This window comes from Anser anser (assembly GCF_964211835.1).
Source record: "Anser anser genome assembly, chromosome: 13".
In the NCBI taxonomy this organism is placed as follows: domain Eukaryota; kingdom Metazoa; phylum Chordata; class Aves; order Anseriformes; family Anatidae; genus Anser; species Anser anser.
Window position 1 is genome coordinate 23628343 of NC_139734.1, and position 24544 is coordinate 23652886.

At 43.2% G+C, this 24544-nt stretch overlaps 2 protein-coding genes across 15 annotated transcripts in view; one reads left to right on the top strand and one right to left on the bottom strand.

Moving 5' to 3' along the window:
- The window catches only part of ZC3H12B (zinc finger CCCH-type containing 12B), a 44420-nt gene extending 42944 nt beyond the window's left edge, over positions 1-1476 (bottom strand). For 11 of the 14 annotated variants that reach the window (XR_014571952.1, XR_014571953.1, XR_014571954.1 and 8 more), the window contains exon 1: positions 1107-1476. The gene's annotated coding sequence lies outside the window, so the exon portion shown is untranslated. Of the gene's footprint in view, positions 1-495; positions 517-611; positions 946-1106 lie in introns of those variants that run through there. The other 3 variants (XR_014571961.1, XR_014571962.1, XR_014571963.1) reach the window with 2 other exon arrangements.
- Positions 1477-1612: 136 nt separating this feature from the next.
- ZC4H2 (zinc finger C4H2-type containing) overlaps positions 1613-24544 on the top strand; it is a 54614-nt gene continuing 31682 nt past the window's right edge. The window contains exons 1-8 of the mRNA XM_083797338.1: positions 1613-1809; positions 5791-5928; positions 6686-7590; positions 12678-12849; positions 13436-13608; positions 14769-14931; positions 16085-23075; positions 23664-23814. Coding sequence (XP_083653464.1) covers positions 7538-7590; positions 12678-12849; positions 13436-13608; positions 14769-14931; positions 16085-16198 — 675 coding nt within the window. The 5' untranslated portion in view covers positions 1613-1809; positions 5791-5928; positions 6686-7537 and the 3' untranslated portion in view covers positions 16199-23075; positions 23664-23814. The remainder of the gene's footprint in view (positions 1810-5790; positions 5929-6685; positions 7591-12677; positions 12850-13435; positions 13609-14768; positions 14932-16084; positions 23076-23663; positions 23815-24544) is intronic.

The window sequence follows — 24544 nt, forward strand, 5'->3', positions numbered from 1 at the left end:
CTTCCTGTACAAAAGCGACTACTTCATAGACAACCATTTAAATGAACAAACGCACTGAACATATGAAATCAGACGGATCCGGACTGCTGCACACTCCCAGACACACCGAACTACTGATATGCTCAGCAGAAGTTCATAAACAAGCAATACTTTCATTTTCCTTCTATTCCTCCTTCCAATTTATGACAGTACCCGCCTATCACTACAATACAAGGCTTAAAAAAAAAAAAAGACAGTATATCACATGGAGGTCATTAAGTGACCAGAATATGCACATTTGTCAACTTAAGAAGACACAGTATAGCTTTTGCATTCCATCTGACTGCTTTGTTACTTTGTTGACTGCTGTCTGCTTTGTTTGCTGACTGTCTGACTGCTTTGTTACTGAAGGAAATATACAGGTCTTGTGAAATACAGTCTCAAAACAGAAAAGCAGAGAGCTATGAAAACCAACATTTTTACATGAGCACGTTAGAAAGCTGCCTTAAACCTCACCTATCCTGCCGTAAGTCACCATCTCTCACTGACACTTGCGCTACAAAGAGAAACGGAAGGCTGTGAGCAGCGACCACCAGGCACCCTCTACAAAAGTAATTTCCTCATTGGATCACCTTGCTTTTATAACGCACGTTTCTCGCTCCCCGCCTCATGCCCGGGCGCAGAGCACATCCCCGAGCAGCGCACTGCCGCAGCCTTGCACTTGGCATCGCTAAACGGCATCGGGCGCGTTTCCCGGTCCCGCAGCCCCCGCCCAGGCCCCTTCCGCCGCCAGGCCACGGCGGGCTCCCGGGTCCCGGCCGCACTCCCGCGGCGTGCGGGGGCCGGCGGAGCACCAGCGCCCGCTCCAGGCCCCGCGCGCCCCGCCCGGGCACGCACCCGGCTCGGGCCGCGAGTGCGGACAGAGGAGGAGGAGGAAGGAGGAGGAGGAGGCCGCGCTCGGCCGCGGCCCGGCCCGGAGAGCGCCCGTCGGGCGGCAGGGGGCGTCCCGCCGGCCTCGCGGGTCACGCAGAGCGGAGCATCCCTCCCCCCCCCCGCCGCCGCCGGGGAGCGGTGCCCGGCGCCTGCTGCCGCCCCGCGCCCACCCCCGCCCGCAGCCGGGGCCTCACCCGCTGTTGTCGCTGCAGACACCGCCCGCGGCTCCCTGCGGCGGCTGGCGGCGGAGAGTCGAGGGGCGGCGGGGCTCGGCGCGGCCGCGGCACGGGCCCCACTCCGGCCGCTCCCGCCGCATGGAGGGGGGAGGGCAGGCTGGAGCGAGGGGAGAGGAGCGGGGGGAGCGGGCAGCGAGGCCCGGGCGGGACGGGGCGGGAGCGGGCTCAGCGGCGGCGGGAGCGCGGGGGCCGCTGCCTCCGCCTCATCCCTGCCCGCGCCTCCGCCGGGCCAACGCCGCTGCCCGGGCGCCGTCGCCTAGCAACCGCGCCCAGCCCCCGCCGCTGCGGGCGCCCGGCTCCTCGCGGCGCCGCGCGCGCTCCCGGTGGCAGCGCACGCGCCGTCGACACGCGGCCGCGCGCACCGGCCTTCCGCTCCCGCCCGGCGCCAGGGTGCTGCCGGCGCATGCCCGGGCCCGGGCCCCGCCCGCGGCGCAGGAGCAGAGCCGGGACGCGCGGGGAGCGAACGCCTCGAGGGCTGACAAAGACGGGGTGCTCTTAGGAGCCGAGGGCTGCGGTGTGGCTGCCGCCTGCCAGCGGTACTGATGAACGCCTCCGGCTTCCCCGGAACCCCAGCAGCCTTCCCTAAAAGTATTCCCCCACTAGCTGTAGGGAGGATTCCTTCAAATGTGACTCGAGTATGTTTTGAAGGCTCAGAAACCAGGTGGGATACAGAAGGAATTTCTATTTTAAAAGTTCGGGAATTTGAGGTGAATTCCGTACCTCAGGGTGCGCCATTTTGACTCTTCTGTTTACTGAGGCTTGGCAGCGCCGCTCCCCGTGGTGCCCGCGGTAACGCCCCCAGCCCCGCGGCACGGCGGCCCGCGGTCGGGCCTGCTCTGTGTGTTAGCGGGGGGGCTTCTCCAGTCTTCCAGCCTGGTGTACCAGGCTTTCTGCAAGCGTAACTGCAATTTCTGTGCATGCTATTTCTTTCACAAAACGTGTTGCACACGTTTCTTTAATGTCCGTCCGCACAAGTTTTCACCTGCCTTCACATCTCCAAGTTTCCTCTGGCAGCTGGACGACCTTATAAACTACTAAATGTCTGAGTTCTATCTTTTGAAAAAAAAATGCTACAGCTTGGCTGCTTTAACTCACTGATATTTGACTAGAAAGATATTTCAGATGCTCAGATGAAGATAAAAGCTGACAAAATGTACAATATTACTGTATATGTCACTTGTTACGTAACTAAATCTGTCACAGTGGCTCATTTTATAGAACTTCAGATAAAAGTTTATCAGGGCATTCTTTATAACGTGAAAACTTCTGTAATAATGAGCAATGTACACAGAATTTAATGGTATTTTTTAAATAGTTAAAAATAGTTTAAAAAGAAAATATATATATACATACGTTAATGTGTTAAATCCAGCACATGCTGAGAAAAGAAAAAAAGAAAAAATATATATCTTTATGTCCAGCCGTGTAGAATTGATTGTTCTAGGGGGGATGATTGCCTGGGGGGGGGAAAGTCATTCTTGCAGTTGGAACTGTTCTGTATCAGACTTCTTGTCACAGTGGTATCAGTGTATGGAATGAATTTATACTAAATGGAAGTGTCTAATTTTTTTAAATGCAACAAAATTCAAACTGGTGCTCAGTGTGTAGGGTAGTACTTTGGCATTGAGTTCAGTCTGCATAATACTAAAACGTGTTTTGAAATGTATCTGCCTATTAGCTCTTGGTTTAAAAAGGATCAAATAGGAACAAGGATGAATTTTTCAGGAACAGATGACTGGGAGGTTTTTTTCAATGGCAGTTTGCTTTAGTCCCACATCTCCCATTGAAAAAATCTTACCTGTGTGCTGGGAGAAAACTGATCGTTATTTATATCCCACACATCAAAGTTTATAAATAGCAAGAGAATACACGTGAAACATCAGTGCAGTGATTTCCGATCATTTAAAGAACTGTCAGACCTATTTTGTATACAACAAAAAGTGAAACACAGAGAGATTAAGACACTTGTCCAGACCTGTGAAAAAAAAGCTGAATGACACCAGTTTGAATGTGCTTGGACTGCCAGTATTAGCATCAGAGCTGAAAGAGTAATCCAGACGGACAAACCCTGGCCTTCTGCTCTGTCCATAAAACAGCATGCTTCATGACGTACTGATGCTTTACTTTGCAGTCTGGAAAAAGATTTTTCATCTCTATCTCTAGAAACAGTAGGGATCTCAGAGTGCACAATCAGGATACTGACTAGTCTCTCCAGGGTACAATACGCCTTTTGCTCACCTTGTTACCTCTGACAGCAGTGGTGAAAGTACATACTCTCCTCTTCCTCTTTAGTCACTTTGCTGAAAGTTTACACTGAAAAAAAAACGTTCAGAAATTTGGCAGCAATAGCAGAAGCCTCATATAAAGGACTGTATTCTTCATCAACGAAAAAAAAAATGCCACCGCATTTTGAAAAACAGAGTGAGTTGAGAGGATAGAAAATGTCAAGCAGATTCACTGTACTTGAAAGGCAGCATAGGGAAGAGGGCACAGGATGACAGCTGTGCTGATTCCACAATCGAGGGAAGAGCAGGATATCTTACTGCAGCAGGCACTGATTTCATGTGGATGCTGAACTCAAGCTAAATGCATGCTCCAAAAGACTACTTACTATCTATCTAGAGCCTGACTTAAGACCTAGTGAAAGCAATGGGAATTTACTTACTGATATGAAATGGTTCTCCTCAGGCCTTCATTTATTTTGAATACTTCTAAGGATTGTTTCTTCGCTTTGTTATTCTGCAGAGCTAATGGTTTTTAGTTTTGCACAAATGGTAAAGTTAACAAATTCCTACCATCATGTGTATAGCACACCTACATTTTTAATTTCTTAAAATGAGACCTAACATACCTCATGCCCACATGGCTGACTTTTGTGTATTGAGTACAAGTGGTATTTCTTTGACCTTGCTTTTATATAAACGGATTTGTGTAAATAAAGTAAGAATAAATACATTCAAAATAAGCTATATAAAAAAGTTAAAGTCTCACTCTTCTGGGAAAATGAAGGGAAGAGAAAGACTTGCATAAAGCATGTGCTAGTCCCAGGAGATTGTCTTATAAATACTCCAATAATGTTTTAATGGGTAGAGTATTAAAACAAGAATAGCGCAGACAGATAAGTGATCTGAATTTTAACACTGGAGGGGTGGATTAAAGATTCTGTCCTGGAGGTAAGGAAGAAAGGGGATAGGAATTGTTCCTCGGGTATTGTTTATCTAACATTAAAAGTATCCCTACATTATTAAAAGTATTCTTAAATCCACATAAATTCTTAAATCCACACTGTAAGTATCAACCTTTGTGAGCACTTTGAAGTAAGTTAGAGCTGCTATTTTTTCATTACCTATTCCAGAACTATGCCTGCAAGAATACATTTACAAAAATTGGACTTGTATAATGCAAATAAATCCTCAAAATCATTAATTGGAAGATTCATAAGAGAATCTGAAATATGTTTTTTATAATGTTTGAAAATTTCAATTTATTTCTTAATTTATTGTCTAGTGGAATTGATAGAAAAAGAATGTAGATGTTTTGTACAAGTCATCCTGAGTTTTTAACTCTCTTTAACTATTGATTATTAATTATTATTAATGATAAACAGATCAGTAATCTTTTGTCTGAGAAGACTGACTTGTGCTCAGGCACAAGGTGAACCCCAACCACTGCTTATCGTGATGGCCAGTGCTCTCCTCTTTTGTTCATTGTTCTCTTTGTCTATCGTACCCACATGTTCTCTCTTGCCTTATATTTAGAGAAAGTATTTGGGACAGGAACCATCAGCTTTTGTCCTTGGATTTGTACATTGCTAATTATAAAGGTATCCTGCCCCATATCTGAAGATTGTAGATGCTAACATGCTGAAAATTCATGAAAGGAAAGTCCTCACTGTTTAGAGATACCAACCATCTGCAACTTGTAAGACCTCACACCTGATAGCTCTGCTCTTGTAAAAACCATGTCTTGAAAATCAAGTACCAATTTACCAGTAAGTTGTAAAAATGTAATCAAACTAGCCACAATTGATCCTTGAGAGAATGTGGCTTGCTTCACATCCTGAAACAACCCAGGTGCTTCACTGGATGCTGAAAAACAACCCATCAAGGGATTTATCCTTATCCTTATTGTGGGTAAGATAATAAGAGAGTCCTGTCTTTTGACAGGACATACAAAAATCAGTTCAGCTATTTTCCCTAATTATGTCTTTTTAGGGATCTCACTTTGGGGCTGTTTGCTCCAGCGCTTATGAACAACTTCCTTGCCTCAGACTGAGGACAAACCTCAGTCATACCAGCTCAGCTCTGAAGTTTGTTCTCTGGATTTTTATTTCTTCCAACTCCATCACTATCATCCAAGTCTCCCCACACTTCGTTTTATAACTTCCTTGCAAAAAAGGAACATGGGTAGAAAATTGGTAAAAGTGAATCCCAGCACCTTAAGGCCATTGTGCTACACACATACTCCATATAAAATTCTGGGAACTGCGGCACATAAAGAGATTCTAAGATCAATTTTTAGCTCAGAACCAGCTATTTTACTTGGATTGTCTGAGTTCAGTTAGCAGCTATTGCAATAACGCATGACATTCTGAGCTTTGTGTTGTTTTTATGACTTCATGCAAATTGATATTACTTCACAGGTGAGCATAAAAACGGGGTCCCTGCTCCAACGCAGGCCAAGGACAGCAGTGTAAATAGAAGCAGCAGCAAAATCACTCAGAGAAAACATACTGTCACAGAGGACAAGAGAATATTAAAGACCAAGTTGCACAACACAGGTAAACCAAAGAGAAAAAAATATTCTGCTCACCTGTGCTTAATGAAAACCAATAATTTTTGCTATTTTTAAATACATGGAGATCTGAAACCGGAGTCTTTGGTCATTCCAAATCCCCATTTACTTCACTAGAAACTAAAAGCGTTTAAAAAGATGACTAGATATATTAATATTAGGAAAAAATAAGCAGGAAGCTGCAGTGCACTGGTTCTGATATCATCCATGAGTTCTGAAGTTTTTATGACTGACTTGATTTGCCGGATTGCCCATTCCCACTGATCAGTGAAAGCAGAAAAAAAAAAAAAAAAGAGAAAAAAAAAGGCCAAACTGCATCTCCAGTGAAGAGAGTTTCAGCTTCTCAGCTTCTCACACTGCCTGAAACAGGGTCTGATCTGCATCACATAACATTGATTATTCAATGTAATTTGCATAAGAAGAAAAAAATCCCACTGACAAACATTTGCTGCCTCAGTTACAAAAGGTTTGCTTAAACTTCTTTGTTAAGCAGGGCAGGGCAGGGCAGGAGAGGTATATACTAGCATAAATTCTTTGGAGACTGGCTGGGTAGCAGAATTCAGGAATTTAAGCCTATTCTTCCTTCCTGGCCAGAACTCAGAAGAAGGTAGAGGGAATGTTAGCCTGTCACATTCCCTTCTACAAGCCTAAATCTCTTTTGTAATACAGAACATTTTGCAGTTTTCTTGTTTGCTTTCATTTTCATGGTGGGTTTCTCATCAGGTTCTCTGTATTTGTTTCAGACAATGCACGGTAGCTAGAGCTATTTCTTTTGACCTTCCAAAGTGTTGAGATATAACTGTTATCTTCATAACTTAAAAAACAATGCTTAATACACTACAGAAGAAGAAATATAATTGCCTGTCTGAGGAATGACAGTGACTCTATTCACCAACATGTGAAGAAGCGAAGTGCTCTGATATTCATGGCTAGAATGTCCTTAGTATGGCAAATGGTCACTTTTCTCAATTTAGCTGTTTTATTTGCATTGTTATTCTTTTCAAAACTAAGACTGCTATGTATAGTGGCAGAAATAAAAAAGAAAATCCTAAAGAACAAAATGTATCTCTTCTGAACTCCATATATGCACTCCTCATCACTCAGAGTACCTACAAGAAAACAGCACAGTAGTAGTAACGGCTACAGCATGTTTTTATGTTTTACATCAAAATCACAAACACATCCAATGATCTTAGTGCTTATTCCATAATTCAAATGATTTAATGAAATGCTAATTATTGCATAGACCTCAGGAGGTCACCTTTTGCTCTCTTTGCATTCCTAACAATCTTTGACATCAGGTGTGACAAATTGATTCAAAATGTAGTTGCAGGAAAAAGGGCAGGAAAGCTTTACTCTGCCTTGTGGGTGTTGTAGTTTTTCTGCTGACTACCTGCCTAGTCAGAAATAGGAAGCTGGACTCTAAGTCCCATAGTTCCCACTAGAGCCTACTGCACAGGCTCAGAGACCGTATGCTCGGAGGGGGTGACTACATTGTGTCTATTGTATGATTGTTGGTTTTTTGTTTTTGTTTTTGTTTTCCCTGGCATTTCGTACATTTCACAGGAGGTTTAAATCGGGAGGTTTAAATCAGCATGGCAGATGAGCAAGAAATTATGTGCAAACTCGAGAGCATCAAGGAGATCAGGTACGTTTGCTTTGTGCCGCATCAGTTACATGAAACAGCTTTCTCGGGGGAGTGGAGGAGTTGCATCGATCTGAAAGTAGCTATTGTGCTCCTGAGGGAAAGCAAACCACCCCTGGGCTTTATGATAAGAGCTGAAATTACATTTTTCTAAATAGGGAAGGAGCATCTGCAACCGGGAAGTAGCAGCAGAAGGTGCAGCAAAGGGCTGTGATGGTCATACATTTCCAGAGAATTAACTCAGTGACACCATAACACGAGAGGGAAGAGTGTGGGGGTGGTGTTGGGCTGCAGGTGTTTTCTTTTAAGCTCTTTGAAGTATTATTTCTCATTCCTGAGTCACTCGGTCATAAATCTATCATTTTGCCTTGCCCACTCCCATCATTCCCTGGCAGGAGCCTTAACAAGCTAGGAAAGGAAGGGCAGAAAGCAAGCAGAGCATGACAGCAAAAGCCAAGGATGGATGTGCCCCTGAGAGTGGCATGTTTAAGTGTCTGAGCAGGACATGGATGTCTGGGCACAGCCAGGCAGAGACCAATGGGAGGATGTGTGGCTGCTCAACTGCCAGGGTGGCCGATCTCCCTGGGCAGTCAGTGCTGGCAGTCAGCTTTAGCTGGGATTGCGGCCTGCGAGGGAGTGTGGAATTTGTGCGTGTGCTAGGAGAGGGGAGCAGCTGAGCCTGTGAAGCAGCCAGTGTTTACCCGGTTTCTTTCTACTCTCCCTTCCCTGGGCAGAGACATGGCCCTCTACCCAGAGGCAGAGAGATGGCTAAGGTGGGCAGGGAGAGCAAGGAGTCTTCCTACCTGCTGTTTTTGGCCACCACCCTGAAGTGGTGAGCAGGGCCACATGTACTGGGGTGACAGAGTGCCGTGGTGGTGATGGATGGGGACACAAGAGCATGGGCTTTTTCTGCCATCATCTTGAGAATCTACCACAAGGCAGGCAGCTGTCTCTCTGCTGTTCTGTGCAACACAACACATGAAGAATTTGCATATAGTGTTCTTTGTATGGTGAATTGCAGAATGCCTTGAAAGAGGGGGAGTCATAAACAATGAACGGCACCGTATGTGCCCATGTTGGGGGTATGTGTTTTTCTGAGCTTTAGGTAGGACATTTTCACTCTTTGACATAGGACACTGATATTCAGGATAGGGCCTGAGCTGTCTATATTTAGCAGGAATTCATGCATCCAAAAGCCAGAATGCATTACAAAGAAAGTGATTTGGTATGTAGCCAGGAGCTGAAAGCTGAGGTGGTGGTGGGTAACCCCAGAGTGGAAGGAAGTGTTCTGGGGCATGGCAGCTGAATACAGGCTATCAGTGGGGATATTTGCAGGAGAGGCAGGGGACAAAGGTTCTGCTGCCTGGCCCTGCATGCAGATGGCTGCAGAGACATCTTTCTGGCTGTTAACAGCACCTCTAGCAAGCACACTTCACCTGTGGAAAGAGGTGAATTAGGCAGCAATGTATGGGCCTTGGCCTTCTTCACTCGATATCATGAAGATGAACAAAGATCAGGCAAAAAATTTTATCTAACATCCCAAAACTACATGTAGAAAGAGATGGAATAACACATGCTTTTCAGAATAAGAACAACACTTTTCTACGGAACTATTATTGGACGGGCTCCTTTAAAATACAGATCTAAATATGGCCTATTACAGTTTGAGGTCCAAATATTCTAACACTGACTTTAAATATCTCATTAAATTATCTTGCCAGAGAAAGTGGTATCCTGTATTTGGAAATTTATGGTGTATTCAATTTTATGACAATATATTCAAATGGGACATTTAAACTGTAATTAAGACATTTTTTATATTAGTTTATGGTATAAGGTACTGTAAAGGTGACATTATTACCTTTATTGTGCAATGAGGTATCAAGAAATTTGCTTGAATATATTTTAACTTAAAAAATCAAAAACAAATCCTGCTTGCAGCATTCATGTCAATTTTGAGTCTCCTTTCACAAAATGTGGTCAGATAAACTACCTATTTAAAATGTCTTTTCATTCTATGAAAAAAAAAATCAATCAAAATTGCTATAAGAAACCCTTATCTTTACAGAGCAAACACACCTTTGATGGATTTGGCAGGCTTTATTTTAATCTGCATTCCATGTACTATTCTATAGGCAAAGGAAAAAAAAAAAAAGCCCTCACAATTAAAATCAAAGAAATTGCCAATTTCTGTAGCTGCACTCTATCATTTATTAAAGGCAGCTCAGCTGGGTTTTTGATGGAATTCTGGAATATGATTCTCAAAACCTGTATACATAGATAAAAAAATACATAATCTGTAGTCAATGGAATTGCTGTTGTCAGTAAATGTATATATGTGCCACCAATCCAAATGTATCTGCACATGCTTATTGATATGCATTGAGTAGTTTCACAGAACTAACCCTAGTTGTAAAATTAAGCAAATACATAAAGACTGGACCTCAGTGTTCTAACTGGGAGGAGATCAAAGAGAATGAGAGCGAACTTACCCATGACAGATGCTAGTTTCACTGCTTAATGCCCTACTGTGGCATTAAGTAGTCACTTAGCGACTACCATTACCATTGCAGTCTAAGAACTTAAATAGAAGGGCAAAGAACACGAGGGCAGAATTCATTAGGCAGTGTAGAAATCACAACTGCAGTTTTTGTTTCAAAACATCACAGCATGTTGCCTGATGCTAACAGAGAGTTCTAATTTGTATGCGCTTTTTCTTTCCTATACCAAAAGCTAATCATTTGGTCTGAAACAATCCCTTGCAATGCATTCGTTGAGGCAATTTGGCAGAGCACAGAGGCCAGTGACTAGTAACAGTGAGGAAAGTGATCTTTTTCCATTGTCTCGGGTGAATGCATTCCATAAATACAAGAGAGGAAACAGGGATAAAACTGGGGACAAGTACTCCCAGTTTCAGTAATCAAAGCTGCTATTGCTAAGTATATGGAAACAATGAGGCTTGATGAAAACAGGAGTAGATGGTTGGAGGATACTTTTTAGTGGGATATTGCCACATTTGAAATAGAAGACAGAGATGATCTCTTTTACTGGTTTAAGTCCAATATTCATGTTCAGACTAGTAAATACTGTTCAGACTAGTGAGTACTGAGACTGATGGACAACCTCATTGCAGCCTACAGCTTCTTCTCAAGGGGAGCAGAGGGGCAGGCGCTGATCTCTTCTCTCTGGTGACAGTGACAGGACCCGAGGGAAGGGCATGGAGCTGGGATAGGGCCAGTTCTGGTTGGGCATTAGGAAAGCCTGCCAGAGTTCAAGAAGCGTTTGGACAACACTCTCAAACATACGGTCTGATTTTTGGCTGGTCCTGTGTGGAGCCAGGAGTTGGGCTCAATGATCCTTGTGGGTTCCTTCCATCTGGGGATATTCTGTGATTCTAGGACATTCCAGCCATCTGATAACTTTTGTGGTCCTCCTCTGGTCCTGCTCTAACAGGTCCACATCTTTCTCGTGCTGGGGGCCCCAGAGCTGGATGCTGTACTGCAGGTGGGGTCTCGCGGGGTCAGAATAGAGGGGGAGAACCAACTCCCTCTTAGTTCTGAATACATATCGGAGAAGTTATTTATGATACTGTTTTTATTTCTTGTAGCTTTATAAGCTCCTGAAGTGAGAGAGAGAACGACTTCGGCTATAATTCTTGAAATAGATAACAAGAGTTAGTTGTCTCAGGGACTGACCCAGCTTTCTGCCATTCTCTTCAGCAAATGGTGGAAGACTGTTGTGCCAGTTCCCCTATGCCAGTGATGTCTGAGACAGCCAGTAAAAGGATTAACGAAACTTGGGGCATAAGCAGTTACTGCACTCATTGAGACTGATTTGGAAAACAGGAACAAAGGATTCAAAGGCATATGTGAGTCTTCCCAAGAGGGGGGGTGACAGGAGAGATCCAGTCAAACAGAAGCAAGAATAGAATCTATACAGACACTTGCCATATACTTTAAAGAAGAGTCCTCAGGCTAGCTCTAAAATTTCTTTGGGAATCTTGGTTGGAGCAAGAGAAAACAGTAACTCTGTTAAAGCCAAGTATAACAAGGAAGGCCAGAGGTGGTACTGTACAATTACCTGAAATGTGACATTGCAGGTTCTTGTTATAAACATTTAAGTGTTGTTGACACCTGGGTTATGGCGTATCATATTCTAACCTAAAGTACAGGAAAAATAACTAAGACTTCTTGGTTAACTAAATCACAGAATCACAGAAACAAGACCAGGAACAAGAGCAGTTTGTTTGCTCTTTTCAATGACTAGTACAACTACTGAATCACAAGAGCAGTAGACTGTTCTGCTGCTTAAAGCTGTCTGATGACTGAAACTCACACCCCTTAATTGTTAGCTTTGAAGAGAGAGAAATGGACTGGGTTTCTAAACACTTTTGCAATGGAATGACAGATTGGCACTTTTTTTTTTTAATTAGAATGCAGGACATTGGTAGAAACACTTACAAATATGTGAAAGGTACGAGATTTTAGCAAAGAACCAAGAACTTGTCATGGTGTACCTACAAACGGGATGGTGGTGGTGAATGTCATCTTGAGTTTTTACTACTCTGACATGTCATTGCTCTGGAATTTTCTTTAATCTGAACTTGAAGTTAGCATTGTAGCAGTTCAAATTACTGTCCACATAGTGGTGGTCAATGTATAGGATATTATAGTAACTTCCATTTCATTTTATGTATCACCGAATCCTGTTTAAAACCTTTCATATTTTCTGGATTTCTCTGCTTTGGAACTAGGTTTTAATCTCAGTAAATTGATACAGTAGAACTCTTAGTACAAATTCTCTAAATCTGCAGTAACTGTTACATTTTTACAATGTACTCTTCGTTTCATAATTCTGTATATGAAAGTTTGATATAATCTCATACATTAGAAATGCTCAGCAAAAGAGCTGGGATTAGAATTCAGTTCTGTCATTACACCTTATGTTTTTTCAGGCATACTTAGTTTCACCCTTGCCTATTACTGCTACCTGCTTCTTCCATCTATTCATCTATAAAGTGACACCTTGACAAATATTTTGCAGTGACTTACTGTTGTCCCTCTATATTTGTAATTATCACTGGGATCCAGGAATAAGACTTTGCAGATGGAAAAAATAAAGGCGCGACTGAAAGCAGAATTTGAAGCTTTGGAGTCTGAGGAGAGGCACCTGAAAGAATACAAACAGGAAATGGACCTGCTGCTGCAAGAGAAGATGGCCCATGTAGAGGAGCTGCGTCTGATCCATGCTGATATTAATGTGGTATGCAACAGTCCAGCTGCAGGCAGTCTAAGACAGTTGTGTATGAATCAAGCCACAGGTTGTGGAATTGCACACATCAATGAACTATGATTGGTTGAATAATCTGGACTTTACAACACCATCCTAGGATCCTATAAAAAGTGCCAATTAAATTTATTTCATGCTAATTGTTTTTTTCCTGTCTGTGAAAGGTGGGATATTTTGTAATGTGAGCTTAGAAAGCATTTGGACCAAGGGGTTAGGTTGCCAAGCCCATTCTAGCTACAACCTCACCATTAGTCATAGTAACATCATTCTGACAGTCCCATAGAAAACCATTCTTCCTGTTAGTCTCTTCTCATCCAGCAGCTGAAGGCAGCTAGCTGGGACTTTTGATTGCTTTTTGTTTTGGTTTGGTTTTTATGTTTTGTGTTTTTTCTGAAGAAAAGGGATTTGGGGAAAACACGATATTTGTGAAGTTCTTAGCAAGAGTTTACCTTCATCACTGAGTAGAACCACCAAACATTACCAGAGTACAGTAAGAAGCACCAGCCAGAAGGAAATTAATACAATTATAATTAATTAATTATAGGGGAATCTATTTCAGATGGAGAACACTATCAAGCAATCTGAGAATGATCTCAACAAGCTCTTGGAATCTACTCGTCGCCTGCACGAGGAGTACAAACCCCTGAAGGAGCATGTAGATGCTCTGCGGATGACTCTGGGCTTGCAGAGGCTGCCAGATCTGTGTGAGGAGGAAGAGAAACTGTCCCTTGAGTAAGTCTCCAAAGCAAACATTATCTGGGTTTATATTTATAAATCTAACTAATAGTCTAGCTCTTGATTTTATTCTTTGGTTTTGTCATTCTACTTTGTTTGGTAGGTGGAAGAAATAACTTAAGAGGTATGCATGAAAAGAAAAAGTTATCAAAAAAGAGATGTGGGAGTACATGTATCTGATAACATTATTTGAATTTGTTGGAAGTTAGATTATTCCAAGCTGCAAACTCTACATATGATATGTAAAAATTCAAGAGTTTGTTTCTCTAGATTTTATATTGTATATTGTTTTTTTCTAACAAGGTATTTTCTTCATGTTGTTTTTTTGCTTGTTTAGCAGAGATAGAAGACAATACAAGAAAGGCATACAAAGCAATTATTCTTCAATTGGTTTGTGGTACTGCTAGTCATATTTTTTCTTTTTTGCTGCATGCACATGGCAGTGCCATTTAGACATCTACCTGTGACCATAAAAACTAAAAGTTTACCCTAGATGTGGAATAGATTTGGATAATGACCTCAGTTTCATTTTTCAAGGCATAACCTAGAAGGCGGCAGAATTAGCTACTATTCAAAGAACAGTATCGTTTGTTTAACAGATCAGTTTTAAATGCAATTGATGTTTTAAGAACACTACATTTCTTAATGCCCTGCACATTTGGCATCGCTTTAACTGACACAGTTTTCAAGATTTCTCAGAATTTCTTCGGAAATGCAGTTTTCCGCTCAAAGCAGCGTGACACTACAAAGAAATGTATAAATCTATTGCATTAAAAATATTAACAGGATAAAATATAGAAATAGAGAGTTTGGCAGTGGTACATCTAAAGCTGTTAAAGATTAAGTATGTACACTGTATATTTTCTAGCCTATTAGTTTTATATTTAGTTGTAAATCAAGATGCCTTAGAAGCTAACAGTCATTTCCATTCTTCTGAAATCTGTCTGATGTGCTTAAATGTAGAGGAAAATACCAGCAACTCCATTTAAGAATTAGTCCAAAAGGTGTCTAAATGTAGGCAATTTGACTCTAATGGGGAAATGTAATAGAGAAATATGGTCCATTATATTTTAACACAAATTATCCCTTAAAAATAATGAAATAGTCCAGAAGGTGTTTATTTTTTTATTTTTATTTAAATTTTTTTTTTGGTCTAGCTACTTTGAAAAGCAGAAAGCAGAATGGCAGACAGAACCACAGGAGCCTCCCATTCCAGAGTCTCTGGCTGCAGCTGCAGCAGCTGCCCAACAGCTGCAAGTGGCTAGGAAACAAGATACCAGACAGACAGCAACTTTCAGACAACAGCCACCTCCAATGAAGGTCAGGAGATGGAATGTGCCGTTTTTTCTCTTGTGTCATTGAAATATACAATGTTTATAAAATTGATCAGTATTTACAAAAAGTAAAAATGATGCATCCTGATTCTGATTTTTTTTCTGCAGGAGTTCATATCAAAAGCAATCCCAGCAGACTTAAACTAGTAGCACCAGTCATCAAGGGTTGACAAGGCTTTATTTTGACTCCTTTATGACCTAAGAATCTCCATAGAGATGCAGGCAATTCTCACTCATTTTGTGTTTCATGTGAGAGAAAGGCATGGAAGAAAGATGCTGGGTAAAAGAAAGACCAATAGCTGGGAGGTAATCCACAATGGGTACATATTAGAAGCAATGCACATATTTTATGAGGAAATATAACTATTCATGGTAGAAATTACCAGAGAAGGTGATTGATTCTGTATTTCTTGGTATCTTCAAATCAAGATTAATGTGTGGATTAGTTCAACCTAACTGTAAGCACTTAAGTGAGGTGTACTACTTTGAACAGTTATACTCAGCTCTTTCTGTAGTTAGTAGAAACAGAAAAGTAATTGCATACTATCCATCCCACCCTAGTTTCAGAGATTTATGGAGTAGGAAGGCAAACTGAGGTAAGTACATTTCATAGTTATGTACTTACTATCTAGAGTTAGGTCAGCAAAAATCCTTTCTGAGAGCAATACACTTCGGTCAAATGGAAGTTCGAGGGCTGAGTATGGAACAAAAGGGTAGAGTGCTGTATCTTGTGTTAAATATGTAGAATTAATCTAATCACCCTCTCTGCCTTGAATGCTGTGAAATTGCAGTCAGACTTCACTATAACTTCTCTGACTCAGTGAGCTGTTACCCTTGTAGACATCTTTAAAGCACATGGAAAGCTTAAAATGAAATGGAATTTAATTCTGAGATTATTGATACAGGCCTGAATCATGTGTTTGCTGAACTGTAGTTTAAATACAATGAGATTCGTTACTTTTTCCTTTGGCCTGAAGTTACTGTACAGTCTAGAGACCTGGATATAAAATTTAGCATTGGTTTGCCCTTAAAGGCAAGAAGTCTTGCCTTGATTATTTTTTTCAGTATTGATACTCAATAACCCATGTATCAATGCCACTTAAATGTTTATAACAAAAGGCTGCAATGTCGCGTTTCAGGCATGTTTATCGTGTCACCAACAAATTCATCGGAATGCACCCATATGTCCACTCTGCAAAGCAAAGAGCCGATCTCGGAATCCCAAAAAGCCCAAGAGGAAACAGGATGAATGAAACCCAGAAGACTGACGAGCAAAATGTGACCTCTTCCACTACCCTTCCAGTAGAACTGTAAATTTGGCCAGACTTTACTGAAGTGCAGACTCAAGTATGACCAACCCATTGTTTTCTATCCAATGCAATGTAAGCACAATGTTCCTGTCCTGTCTTAATTTCCTTCTGGTCCTTAGGATTTAGTTTTAAGAGAATAAGTACTAATGGTGCTACAATTTAACATTTCAGTCATTCCATCTTTTGGACTCATAAGCAACACAGAATTCTTATGCAGGTATCCTAAATGCCAGACTACACCTACTGGCCAAATGTGATTACTACAAATGCTTTTATGTATTTTTAAAAACAGAAGTTACTAACATATTATTCTTATTTTCCTATTTTCTGATAACAGGATACCATTTGAAATGCAGAAAAATCTGTTTGTTTGTTTGTTTCACTAAAGAACAATTTGTTTTCCATGCTGGTACGATTGTGTAGGCTTGGGTATCAAGTAGCACTTTTTTTTTTTTTTTAATGTGGGACATGTTCAGGAAAAAAAAGAAATGGTTTATACAAGAAATCAGTGTATTAAGGACACAAGTGAATTTTGATTTATTGGAGTTTGATTGTATCATTCCATCAAATTTGGCTTAAAATTTGGAGGAGGGATCCAGTTATAGTCTGTGTGTGAAGTACTAAAAATGGCATAATTTGTGTCATCTTTAACATCTTAATGTGATATTATTTTCAGCAGTCAGAAGACTAATTGATTTAAATATAAGGTTTAAATTAATACATTAGTAGTCCTCCTAGGCTCTAGGGCAAACAAGCTTACTGTAGTTCTCTAGGAAACATGCATCAAATACCTCAAACCTCTATGTCCACAGACTACAACAGTAGCCATTCTGCACGTCTCCCACGTTTTCTGCAGCAATCTTTGGCAGACGTATCATCTGTTGGATCACAGGGAAGTTTAATAACATGCGCTGGGAACAGTGTCAACTAAAAAATGATGTATTTCACTAGAACTGCCTGGTTTTTTTTGCTTCCTTTTTTTGGGGGGGGGTTGTTTCTCTCCCTGACCAAAACTTCCTATTGTTGTATCTTTTAATAAGCCGTTATGAAGTTAGTTTTTCATCCTGTTTTTTTTTCTTTCTTACTCTGCATGTGTGACAAAAGAACCCCAATTAGAGGATCCTGCAGACCCCTCCCTTTATCTCTGTCTTCCCTATTTCATCTCATGCAGCTGCAGTTTTCTCCAACAGGGAGGGTGGCAGTGACCCAACTACAGAACAGGGCCTTCAGACTTACTCATTTCTAATTCCAGTTTTGTCACCAACTTTGTTGACTAAACTGATCTTAAGTATTATATATTCTTTTCACTAAGTTCAGGAGACAGGGACTGCCTGTTTGCATTCAGCCTCTCTTTTTAGCCCATGTTTTCTTCTACTATTATGCTAGATTGGATATATTGAGAATTTTGCTTGTTAAAAACGAAGGACAAGGAAGCCCCAAGTCTCTGGTCAGAACTTTGTGAAATGCTGTGGACTCTACAAATACACATAAAACACTTCTACTGTCCAAATCACACACATTGCCATTAATTTCCAAACTCATCCATAACGTACATGAATATTTTATTGAATATAGCCTTATAATTTATGCCAAGTTCAGTCAGTATTCTCCCATTTTAACGTTTGATAGCCAAATAAACATCTGTCAACAGTAGAGGCAGAATATGGACTATGTGCCCCTGACAACATGTAAAAAGCAGATTCTGTGAGCTGCATTACTGGGATTCGGTCTCTGAGCGATGATGGAGGAGAGCATGACCCTGTCCTCCCTTCACCAGATGGCAGTAGTGCCCTAACTATCCTTCTGCATGTTTCCAACACAAATACTGGGTTCTGTTTTTAAATGTCAGAGAGGCCATATGCTGTGTATCCTACTCAGAGCAATTCCTACTGAGCTTAAAGGAAAACATACACAGAGTTAAAGAACAGCATATGGACTCTTTCCTCCAAACTGCATGCATGAAAACAGCATACTTTTATGGTAGATGTTGCTAAGTTTCAGAAGTAGTGACAATGGAGAGTGGGTGAATGGCTCGCAATGAAGTAGTGCATGAAGAGGCACAGATATGTAGAACTGACTTACAGTCCTGAAAGTCCCAAAATAAGTGGGGTTAGTCCAAGCTGTTCTTACTTTGCTGTTACTTTGCCAGGTTCTTTGTTTCTTTGGAGATCTCTAGAGCTCTAAACTGAAGCATGCTTAATGATTCATAACATCATTCTAAAACACCATTTCTTAACTTTGTATAACAGTTCTGTATTTTTACTTTTTTTTTTTTTAAACTAGTCCTTAGTGCCCTCATGTTTAACAAGTTTTTTGTTAATATTTTTAAAGAGAAAAAGATGTGTGTATGACATACTGTATTTGTATCAATCACATATTAGTGTTTAGAAATCTGTTTTCACATCCTTTATGAAGTTCAGTCATATGAATAGTTTGTGTTGCTGAGAATGAGTCAAACTACTTCAAGGAGACAAATCCATATTATTTAATAAGGGATACTGGGGGCATGGGGGGGGGGGGAGCAGTATCTTTCTTAGGGAACTATTAATATTTTCTCTCACAGATTAATTAAGAAAGTTAACTGAAGAGCTCTTCTTGTGACAGCCTTGGCCCTTTTTCTCCCTGCTACCTTTCTCAAGAGACTTGAGAGATAATTACGAAATACTGATTCCTTGTTCAGTTAGTCAGAGGAGGAAGCTGTCTGAAGAACAGTTTTTACTATAAAACTATGGCACTTCTGCACTGTGAAGCAACAATGGCCTCTTACGTTGTACCTAAAGTTCTTCCAGGATATTTCTTCACGTGGCTTAAATTCATTCTTATTTAGCTTAGATTCTCTTGATAGCCACAAAGAAACCCCTGTTGTGGATGCTGAGAGGCTATTTAAGCCTTGAATAGTTTACAGGACTTTTCCATTACTAACCTCTGGTTTGACCCTGGCTTTGTCATTCCCTTTTCAATGAGTAATCAAACGATAACAGAATCACTGGATTCTTTTGTTGTAGATGGTTTCCAGGGCTGTTTCCTACTTCCTCACTTGTTTCAAATGGTATAGTCCTGTTCTTTTGCAACCAAGTGGCACAGAATTCACAAGCCACCGCCCCGCCATAAGATCACACTAAAAGGATGAGAGCATTGTACTGTGTTTAATGACTTCAGAAATATTCACACCCAGGTCAGGGTTGAGTAGTTGTTCAAACTTTAGTGCCAAGGACACCATTATCTGTGGAGAAAAGCCAAATTCTAATAATTGCGCTTACTGAATTTTAACTTTAAATTTCTAAATGGCACACTTGCGGCTGACTGAACCTGCCAATGGCTTCAAGTTACAGAATCTGCTTGTGAAAGAATAGCCATTGAGGTGCTGTTCTAAATACCTGACTAACCAAGAAGTCAAGACTTTATTAGCACTTTAAATAAATAAATGAAAGTGCTTTCTCTTATTTTACAGTTTTCTAAGTCCTCCGACATGGGTTTTCCATTTTAGCATTTAGATATTTTAGCAATACCTGGAGTTTCACTGGCTTCTGTGTTCTAAATATTTTATTCTTCTGACCAGGAGTAACCTGTTAAAGTTGTCTGTACAGTCCTTTTTAATAAATGTTTGTTACATGTCATGCTTTCTTCATGCAGAGTATTTTCACAACTGTTATTTGCTTTTGCTACTGAGAAGCAGCCATATCCTGAAAGGTAAATCTCAGATCTCTAATTTTACAGTATGCAATTAGCCCCAATTCTGTTATGCCTTCATAGAAACTTTATGGTCATAAATATGGGGAAAGAAATACCTGTGAGCTTAGAAAGTAGAAAGGAAAAGGAAATAGCAAGACAGACTTAAACCTAGCCAAACTTCTCAGTAACATTTCTTGAACACAAACCACTGTGTGCTTAGACTCCAAGATCTCTGCATCTGCATAACAGTCACAGAAACGACATCCGATTTCATGTTTGTTTGTTCTTTCTTCTCGGTCTCACCCACATGACCTTGGCTTGGCATGGCAAATGGAAGTGCTAAACCTTGATCGGGAAGGTGAGTGGAGAAAAGTTGAAAAACAGGGATGGTTTTTGGTTTGGTAGTCTATTGGTCCACCTCTGTGCGACTCTTCTTTTCAGGTGATGAAGAAGAAACTAGCAACATCCTAGTAGGTTTCTGTGGTCCGTGTTGAGGATGGATTCTGACCCCTGAGAATTAAGTCAAGGGGCAAATACTGTGTGTGTTGGGGAGTGGTTGGCAGAGGGAGGCGGGGAGTTGCCTAGCAGTTGTCTATCTGACTTCAGTAGCAGAGCAGGTCAGTTGACTACCGTTTTGCTTCTGAGGAGGGTGTTGCATTGGAAGCGTCTTGGCTGGCGTGCCGTTCCTTAGGAGGAACTGTTCAAAGGAAACAAAGGAGAAAAAGAAAGAGGGGGAGGAGGGGGGAGGAGGAGGGGTGGTATTTAATCCCCACCAGAAGAATCCTTATTAGTTTGTGAATTTGATTGTTTTTCTTAATTATTATAGGGGGTGGAGAGAGAGAGAGAGAGAGAGAGAGAGACGACGCATTTTAAGCTTATATAAGTAATGGGTTAGTGATAGGACGGGGGGGGAAATCAGCATTCCCAATTAATCCAGAACACCTCTTGAGTTCTGTCTCACAACAATTGTTGGATTTGCACCCAGATGCCTAGAAACACTGAAGAGGCCTTGTCCCCGATTGCTATTCCGTTACCAGCAGTAACTGTGTCTGGATTCTCTAGATTTCTAAAAATGACACATCATACTCAGTCCTGGGCAGGAACAGATTTTGAAGCTGAGCTCCCTACCATAATCCTGGCTACAACATAGCGTGTTATCAAAGGTGCCTTTTAAACGACATTGATAGAAGCTCACGGGACAATAGTACCTACCCCTGGGTGTGGAAATGTTATCTATGAAGTAGGGAATTATCTGTACTGTACTGAGTATGGTAGCTACGGGAATGCTAATATACATAACGCGCACCAGATACAACGGGAGAATCCCGTAACCGAACGGCCTGTCCCAAATGGCAAGGGTTGTTACTGGCTATGTGGCAATCAAGCCAGGAAGGTTTTCCCCCTAGGATGGAAGGGAGCTTGCATCCTGGGGGGCAATAATTCCAAATGTAACTATTATTGAAGACCCACAAAGCCAAAGCCCCCCCAAGACTCTGTGCAGAATTAAGAGGACTCCAGATGATCCTCTAGTAAAAAGAAACGGGGCATTTCACAGTTTTGCAAGGTGGTTTTTACCTTGGTTAGGGGTGAGTGAATTAGAAAAAGCTATTGTAAATATCTCAGTTCTAACTGAAGAACTAGCAAATAACACTCTGGGTGCGGTCCAGGCACTACGAAAGGAGGTAACAAGTTTGTCAAAAATAGTACTCCAGAATCGAATGGTACTAGATTTATTACTAGCCTCACAAGGAGGAGCATGCAATTAATGCATATAATTAATGCTAGTTGCTGTATACGTGTAGATCAAACGGGACAAATTTGACTGATCTCAAAAATGTTTGGGGAAAAAAAAACGAGATCCTACATAGAGCGGCTGAAGATGACGCTTCCTGGGGATTTAGAAACAGTTGGGAGAAACTTAACTTCGTGGTTACCTGAATAGAATTGGCTCAAACAATTATTTGTTGTTATAATAGTAACGGCATTGTGTATCTGTCATGGCCGTGACATCCAAAGAAAAATACTGCGCCCTAATGTTGGAAAAAGGTGGGGGATGCGAAGAGGTGCAAAAACAACAGTAGGAGTAAGAAAAGAAGGGGGGGGAGTTGTGAGAAACAGAGTTGTGTTTTTGCAATAGAAGGTGTTTTGTTTGCAGTGGAAAATTCCACTAACCTTGTATATTCAAAAGTGATTGTGCTGGCACGACAGTAGCATAGCAGCGGGGACTATGTTAAGAAGATAAAGGGAAGGTCCTGCTGTCCCAGAATAAGGGGGATAGTTAAGAAAAACAGGACGAGCAGTGCAAAATCAGTAAAAACAAAAATTACGGGCCCTCTAGTCACGAGAGAAGGAGAGGAGAAAAAAAAAGGAAGAGGGGAAATTAATGGTTGATCAACTAAAATTGTACATCTAGGGTACAGTAGTGAGCGTCAAGTAGCTTGTGAACCTGTAGAACTCAGCCAGGGAGGAAACAGGAGGAATCAAGCGTCGGGTAATAGGGAATAATGCAAGGTTACGACATACTTGCAGGACGCCCGCCATTGCAATGAGAGAAGACCAAGCATACCTGACCTTATTAAAACAAACAAACAAACAAAAAAGGCACCACAGGGGCAACCTCTGCCCTAAGTTGTGTAAAAGCATAAAGCTGTGAGGTTTTTTTTGGCCTTTTTTTTTTTTTTTTAAGCTTGCACATTAGCGCTGCTCCAGGAAGCCCTGCCTGCCGCTCTGCTTCCGCGCATGCGCGGAGCCGGCCGGCTCGCCTAAGGAGTGGGAGCCGGGCTGCACGGCAGGACCCCTGCCCGCGGCAAAATGGCGGCGCCCTTCTCCGGAACGGGAGCCGTGCCGGGACGGCTCTGTACAGGGCTGGGAACCGCGGGCGGAAGTAGCGTCAGGGCCAACCTTCACTGAGGGCGGAAACACGCCGTGATTGGCTGGGAACATGAGGGCGGAAGTGCCGTCAGGGCGTGCCTTAACTGAGGGCGGAAACACTCCATGATTGGCTGGGAACCGAGGGCGGAAGTGGCATGCAGGGCTTGCTGGCACTACGGGCATAAGCGGCCGGGCCGTGCTTGGCTCGGCTAGTTATGGAACGGGACGGGCTTGGGCCGGACCGGGCCGGGCCGCTGAGGCGCGGTGCCGCAACGAGGTTGGTGGTCGGTGCCGCCCCGGGGCCGGCCGGGCCGGGCCGAGCCGGGAGGGGGCGAGGCGGCGGGCGGTTGGGGCGCCACGCGGTCAGCGGCTTCTGCGGAAACGGCCCTTGTGCGGGGCGGGGGCGGCGCCGCGCCGGAGCGGAGCGGAGCGGGCCGGGCGTGCGGCGGGGTCTGCACTGCGCGGGGCTTCGGAGGGCTGGGGGAGAGGGGGGCGAAGCGGCGCGGGGGGGGGGGGGCGGTTGCGTGCGCTTTGCTGACTCCGGGTTGGATGGACTGCTCCGTCCCGCGGCATGCTGGGAGCTGTAGTTCTGTGGTGCGCGGCCGGTCTTTCCCCGAGCCGGGGCCGGGGCCGGGCCGTGCGCGCCGGGAGGCGCAGGTTGCCGCTGGCTGCGAGCGCGGCTGCCGGCGGTGAGGCGAGCGAGAGCCTTCGGGGGCGCTTCCCCGGAGCGTCGGGCCGGGAGGGGTGGGGGCTGCGGCGGCCGGGCGCGGGTCCTCGCTGCGCTCGATCGTCGGGCTGCGCCTCGGAGGTTTTCCTCCCCCCGCGTGCTGACGGCCGGCTCTCTCCTTTCCCTGCGACTCACCAGGGCAGAAGCAGCTCCCCGCCGCTGGGACCCCTGCGGGGTTTGTCGCCGAGCGAAGGTGGCGCAGCAGCTGAAGGGAGGAAAGCTGCAGCTGGCGTGCTGCAGTCGCAGGTTTCCCAGGAGAAAGAGCAGCCCGTCTGTCCCAGCTGTCCGGGTAAGTCGCAGCGACCTCCGGGTGAAACCGAGGCGTGCTCGTAAACTTCCTGCAGCCCAGGCTCAAAGGCTTAATCGAATTTGCAGAAGCGCGAACTGCTCGGTGCGGGGAAGCACAAAGGAAAGCCACGTAGTGCCTGCCAAGCTGTAGTAGCTTCTTAGACCTAGAACGAATTGGCCTGTCGAGTTCTGTCTCTTTGTTGCTCAGTCTGTGGTACGAGAGGCTAACCTTTGTCCCGCCTCAGCTTTCAGAGTTGTCCTAGAAATAAACCGGTGCTTGCAGGGCTTTCCAGAACTCTGGTTGTGGTCGGTCAAGACAGACGTGAGAGGCAATTTCTGCCTGTCTGTCTGTCTATTGGTTATGTCCCGAGAGTTTTGCTTTAACTGTGTGCAACAAAAGAGGCCTTGGGCCCGTACTGAGCAGCGAGAGAAAGCAAAACTCCAGGTAAGCTCTGGCCGTGGCAAAGTTGCTTGGGAATTGAGCGGCTGGGGGTCTTTCCAGCGGAACTCGGTACGCAGACGGAAGCGTGACCTTTGAGGTCCCTGTCTGTCTTGCGTTGAAGCTGTGGTATTTGACCCATGACTGTATGGAGTTGCTAAATCCTAGAGGGGATGATAGAGACGTCCCTGGTTCAGCCTTTTTTGCCACAGTCATTGCAGAAATGTTGGAAAAGTGAGTATCATCCTTCTCTTTAAATTCACCTTTTAAAGCATTCTTTCTGCAGACTCCT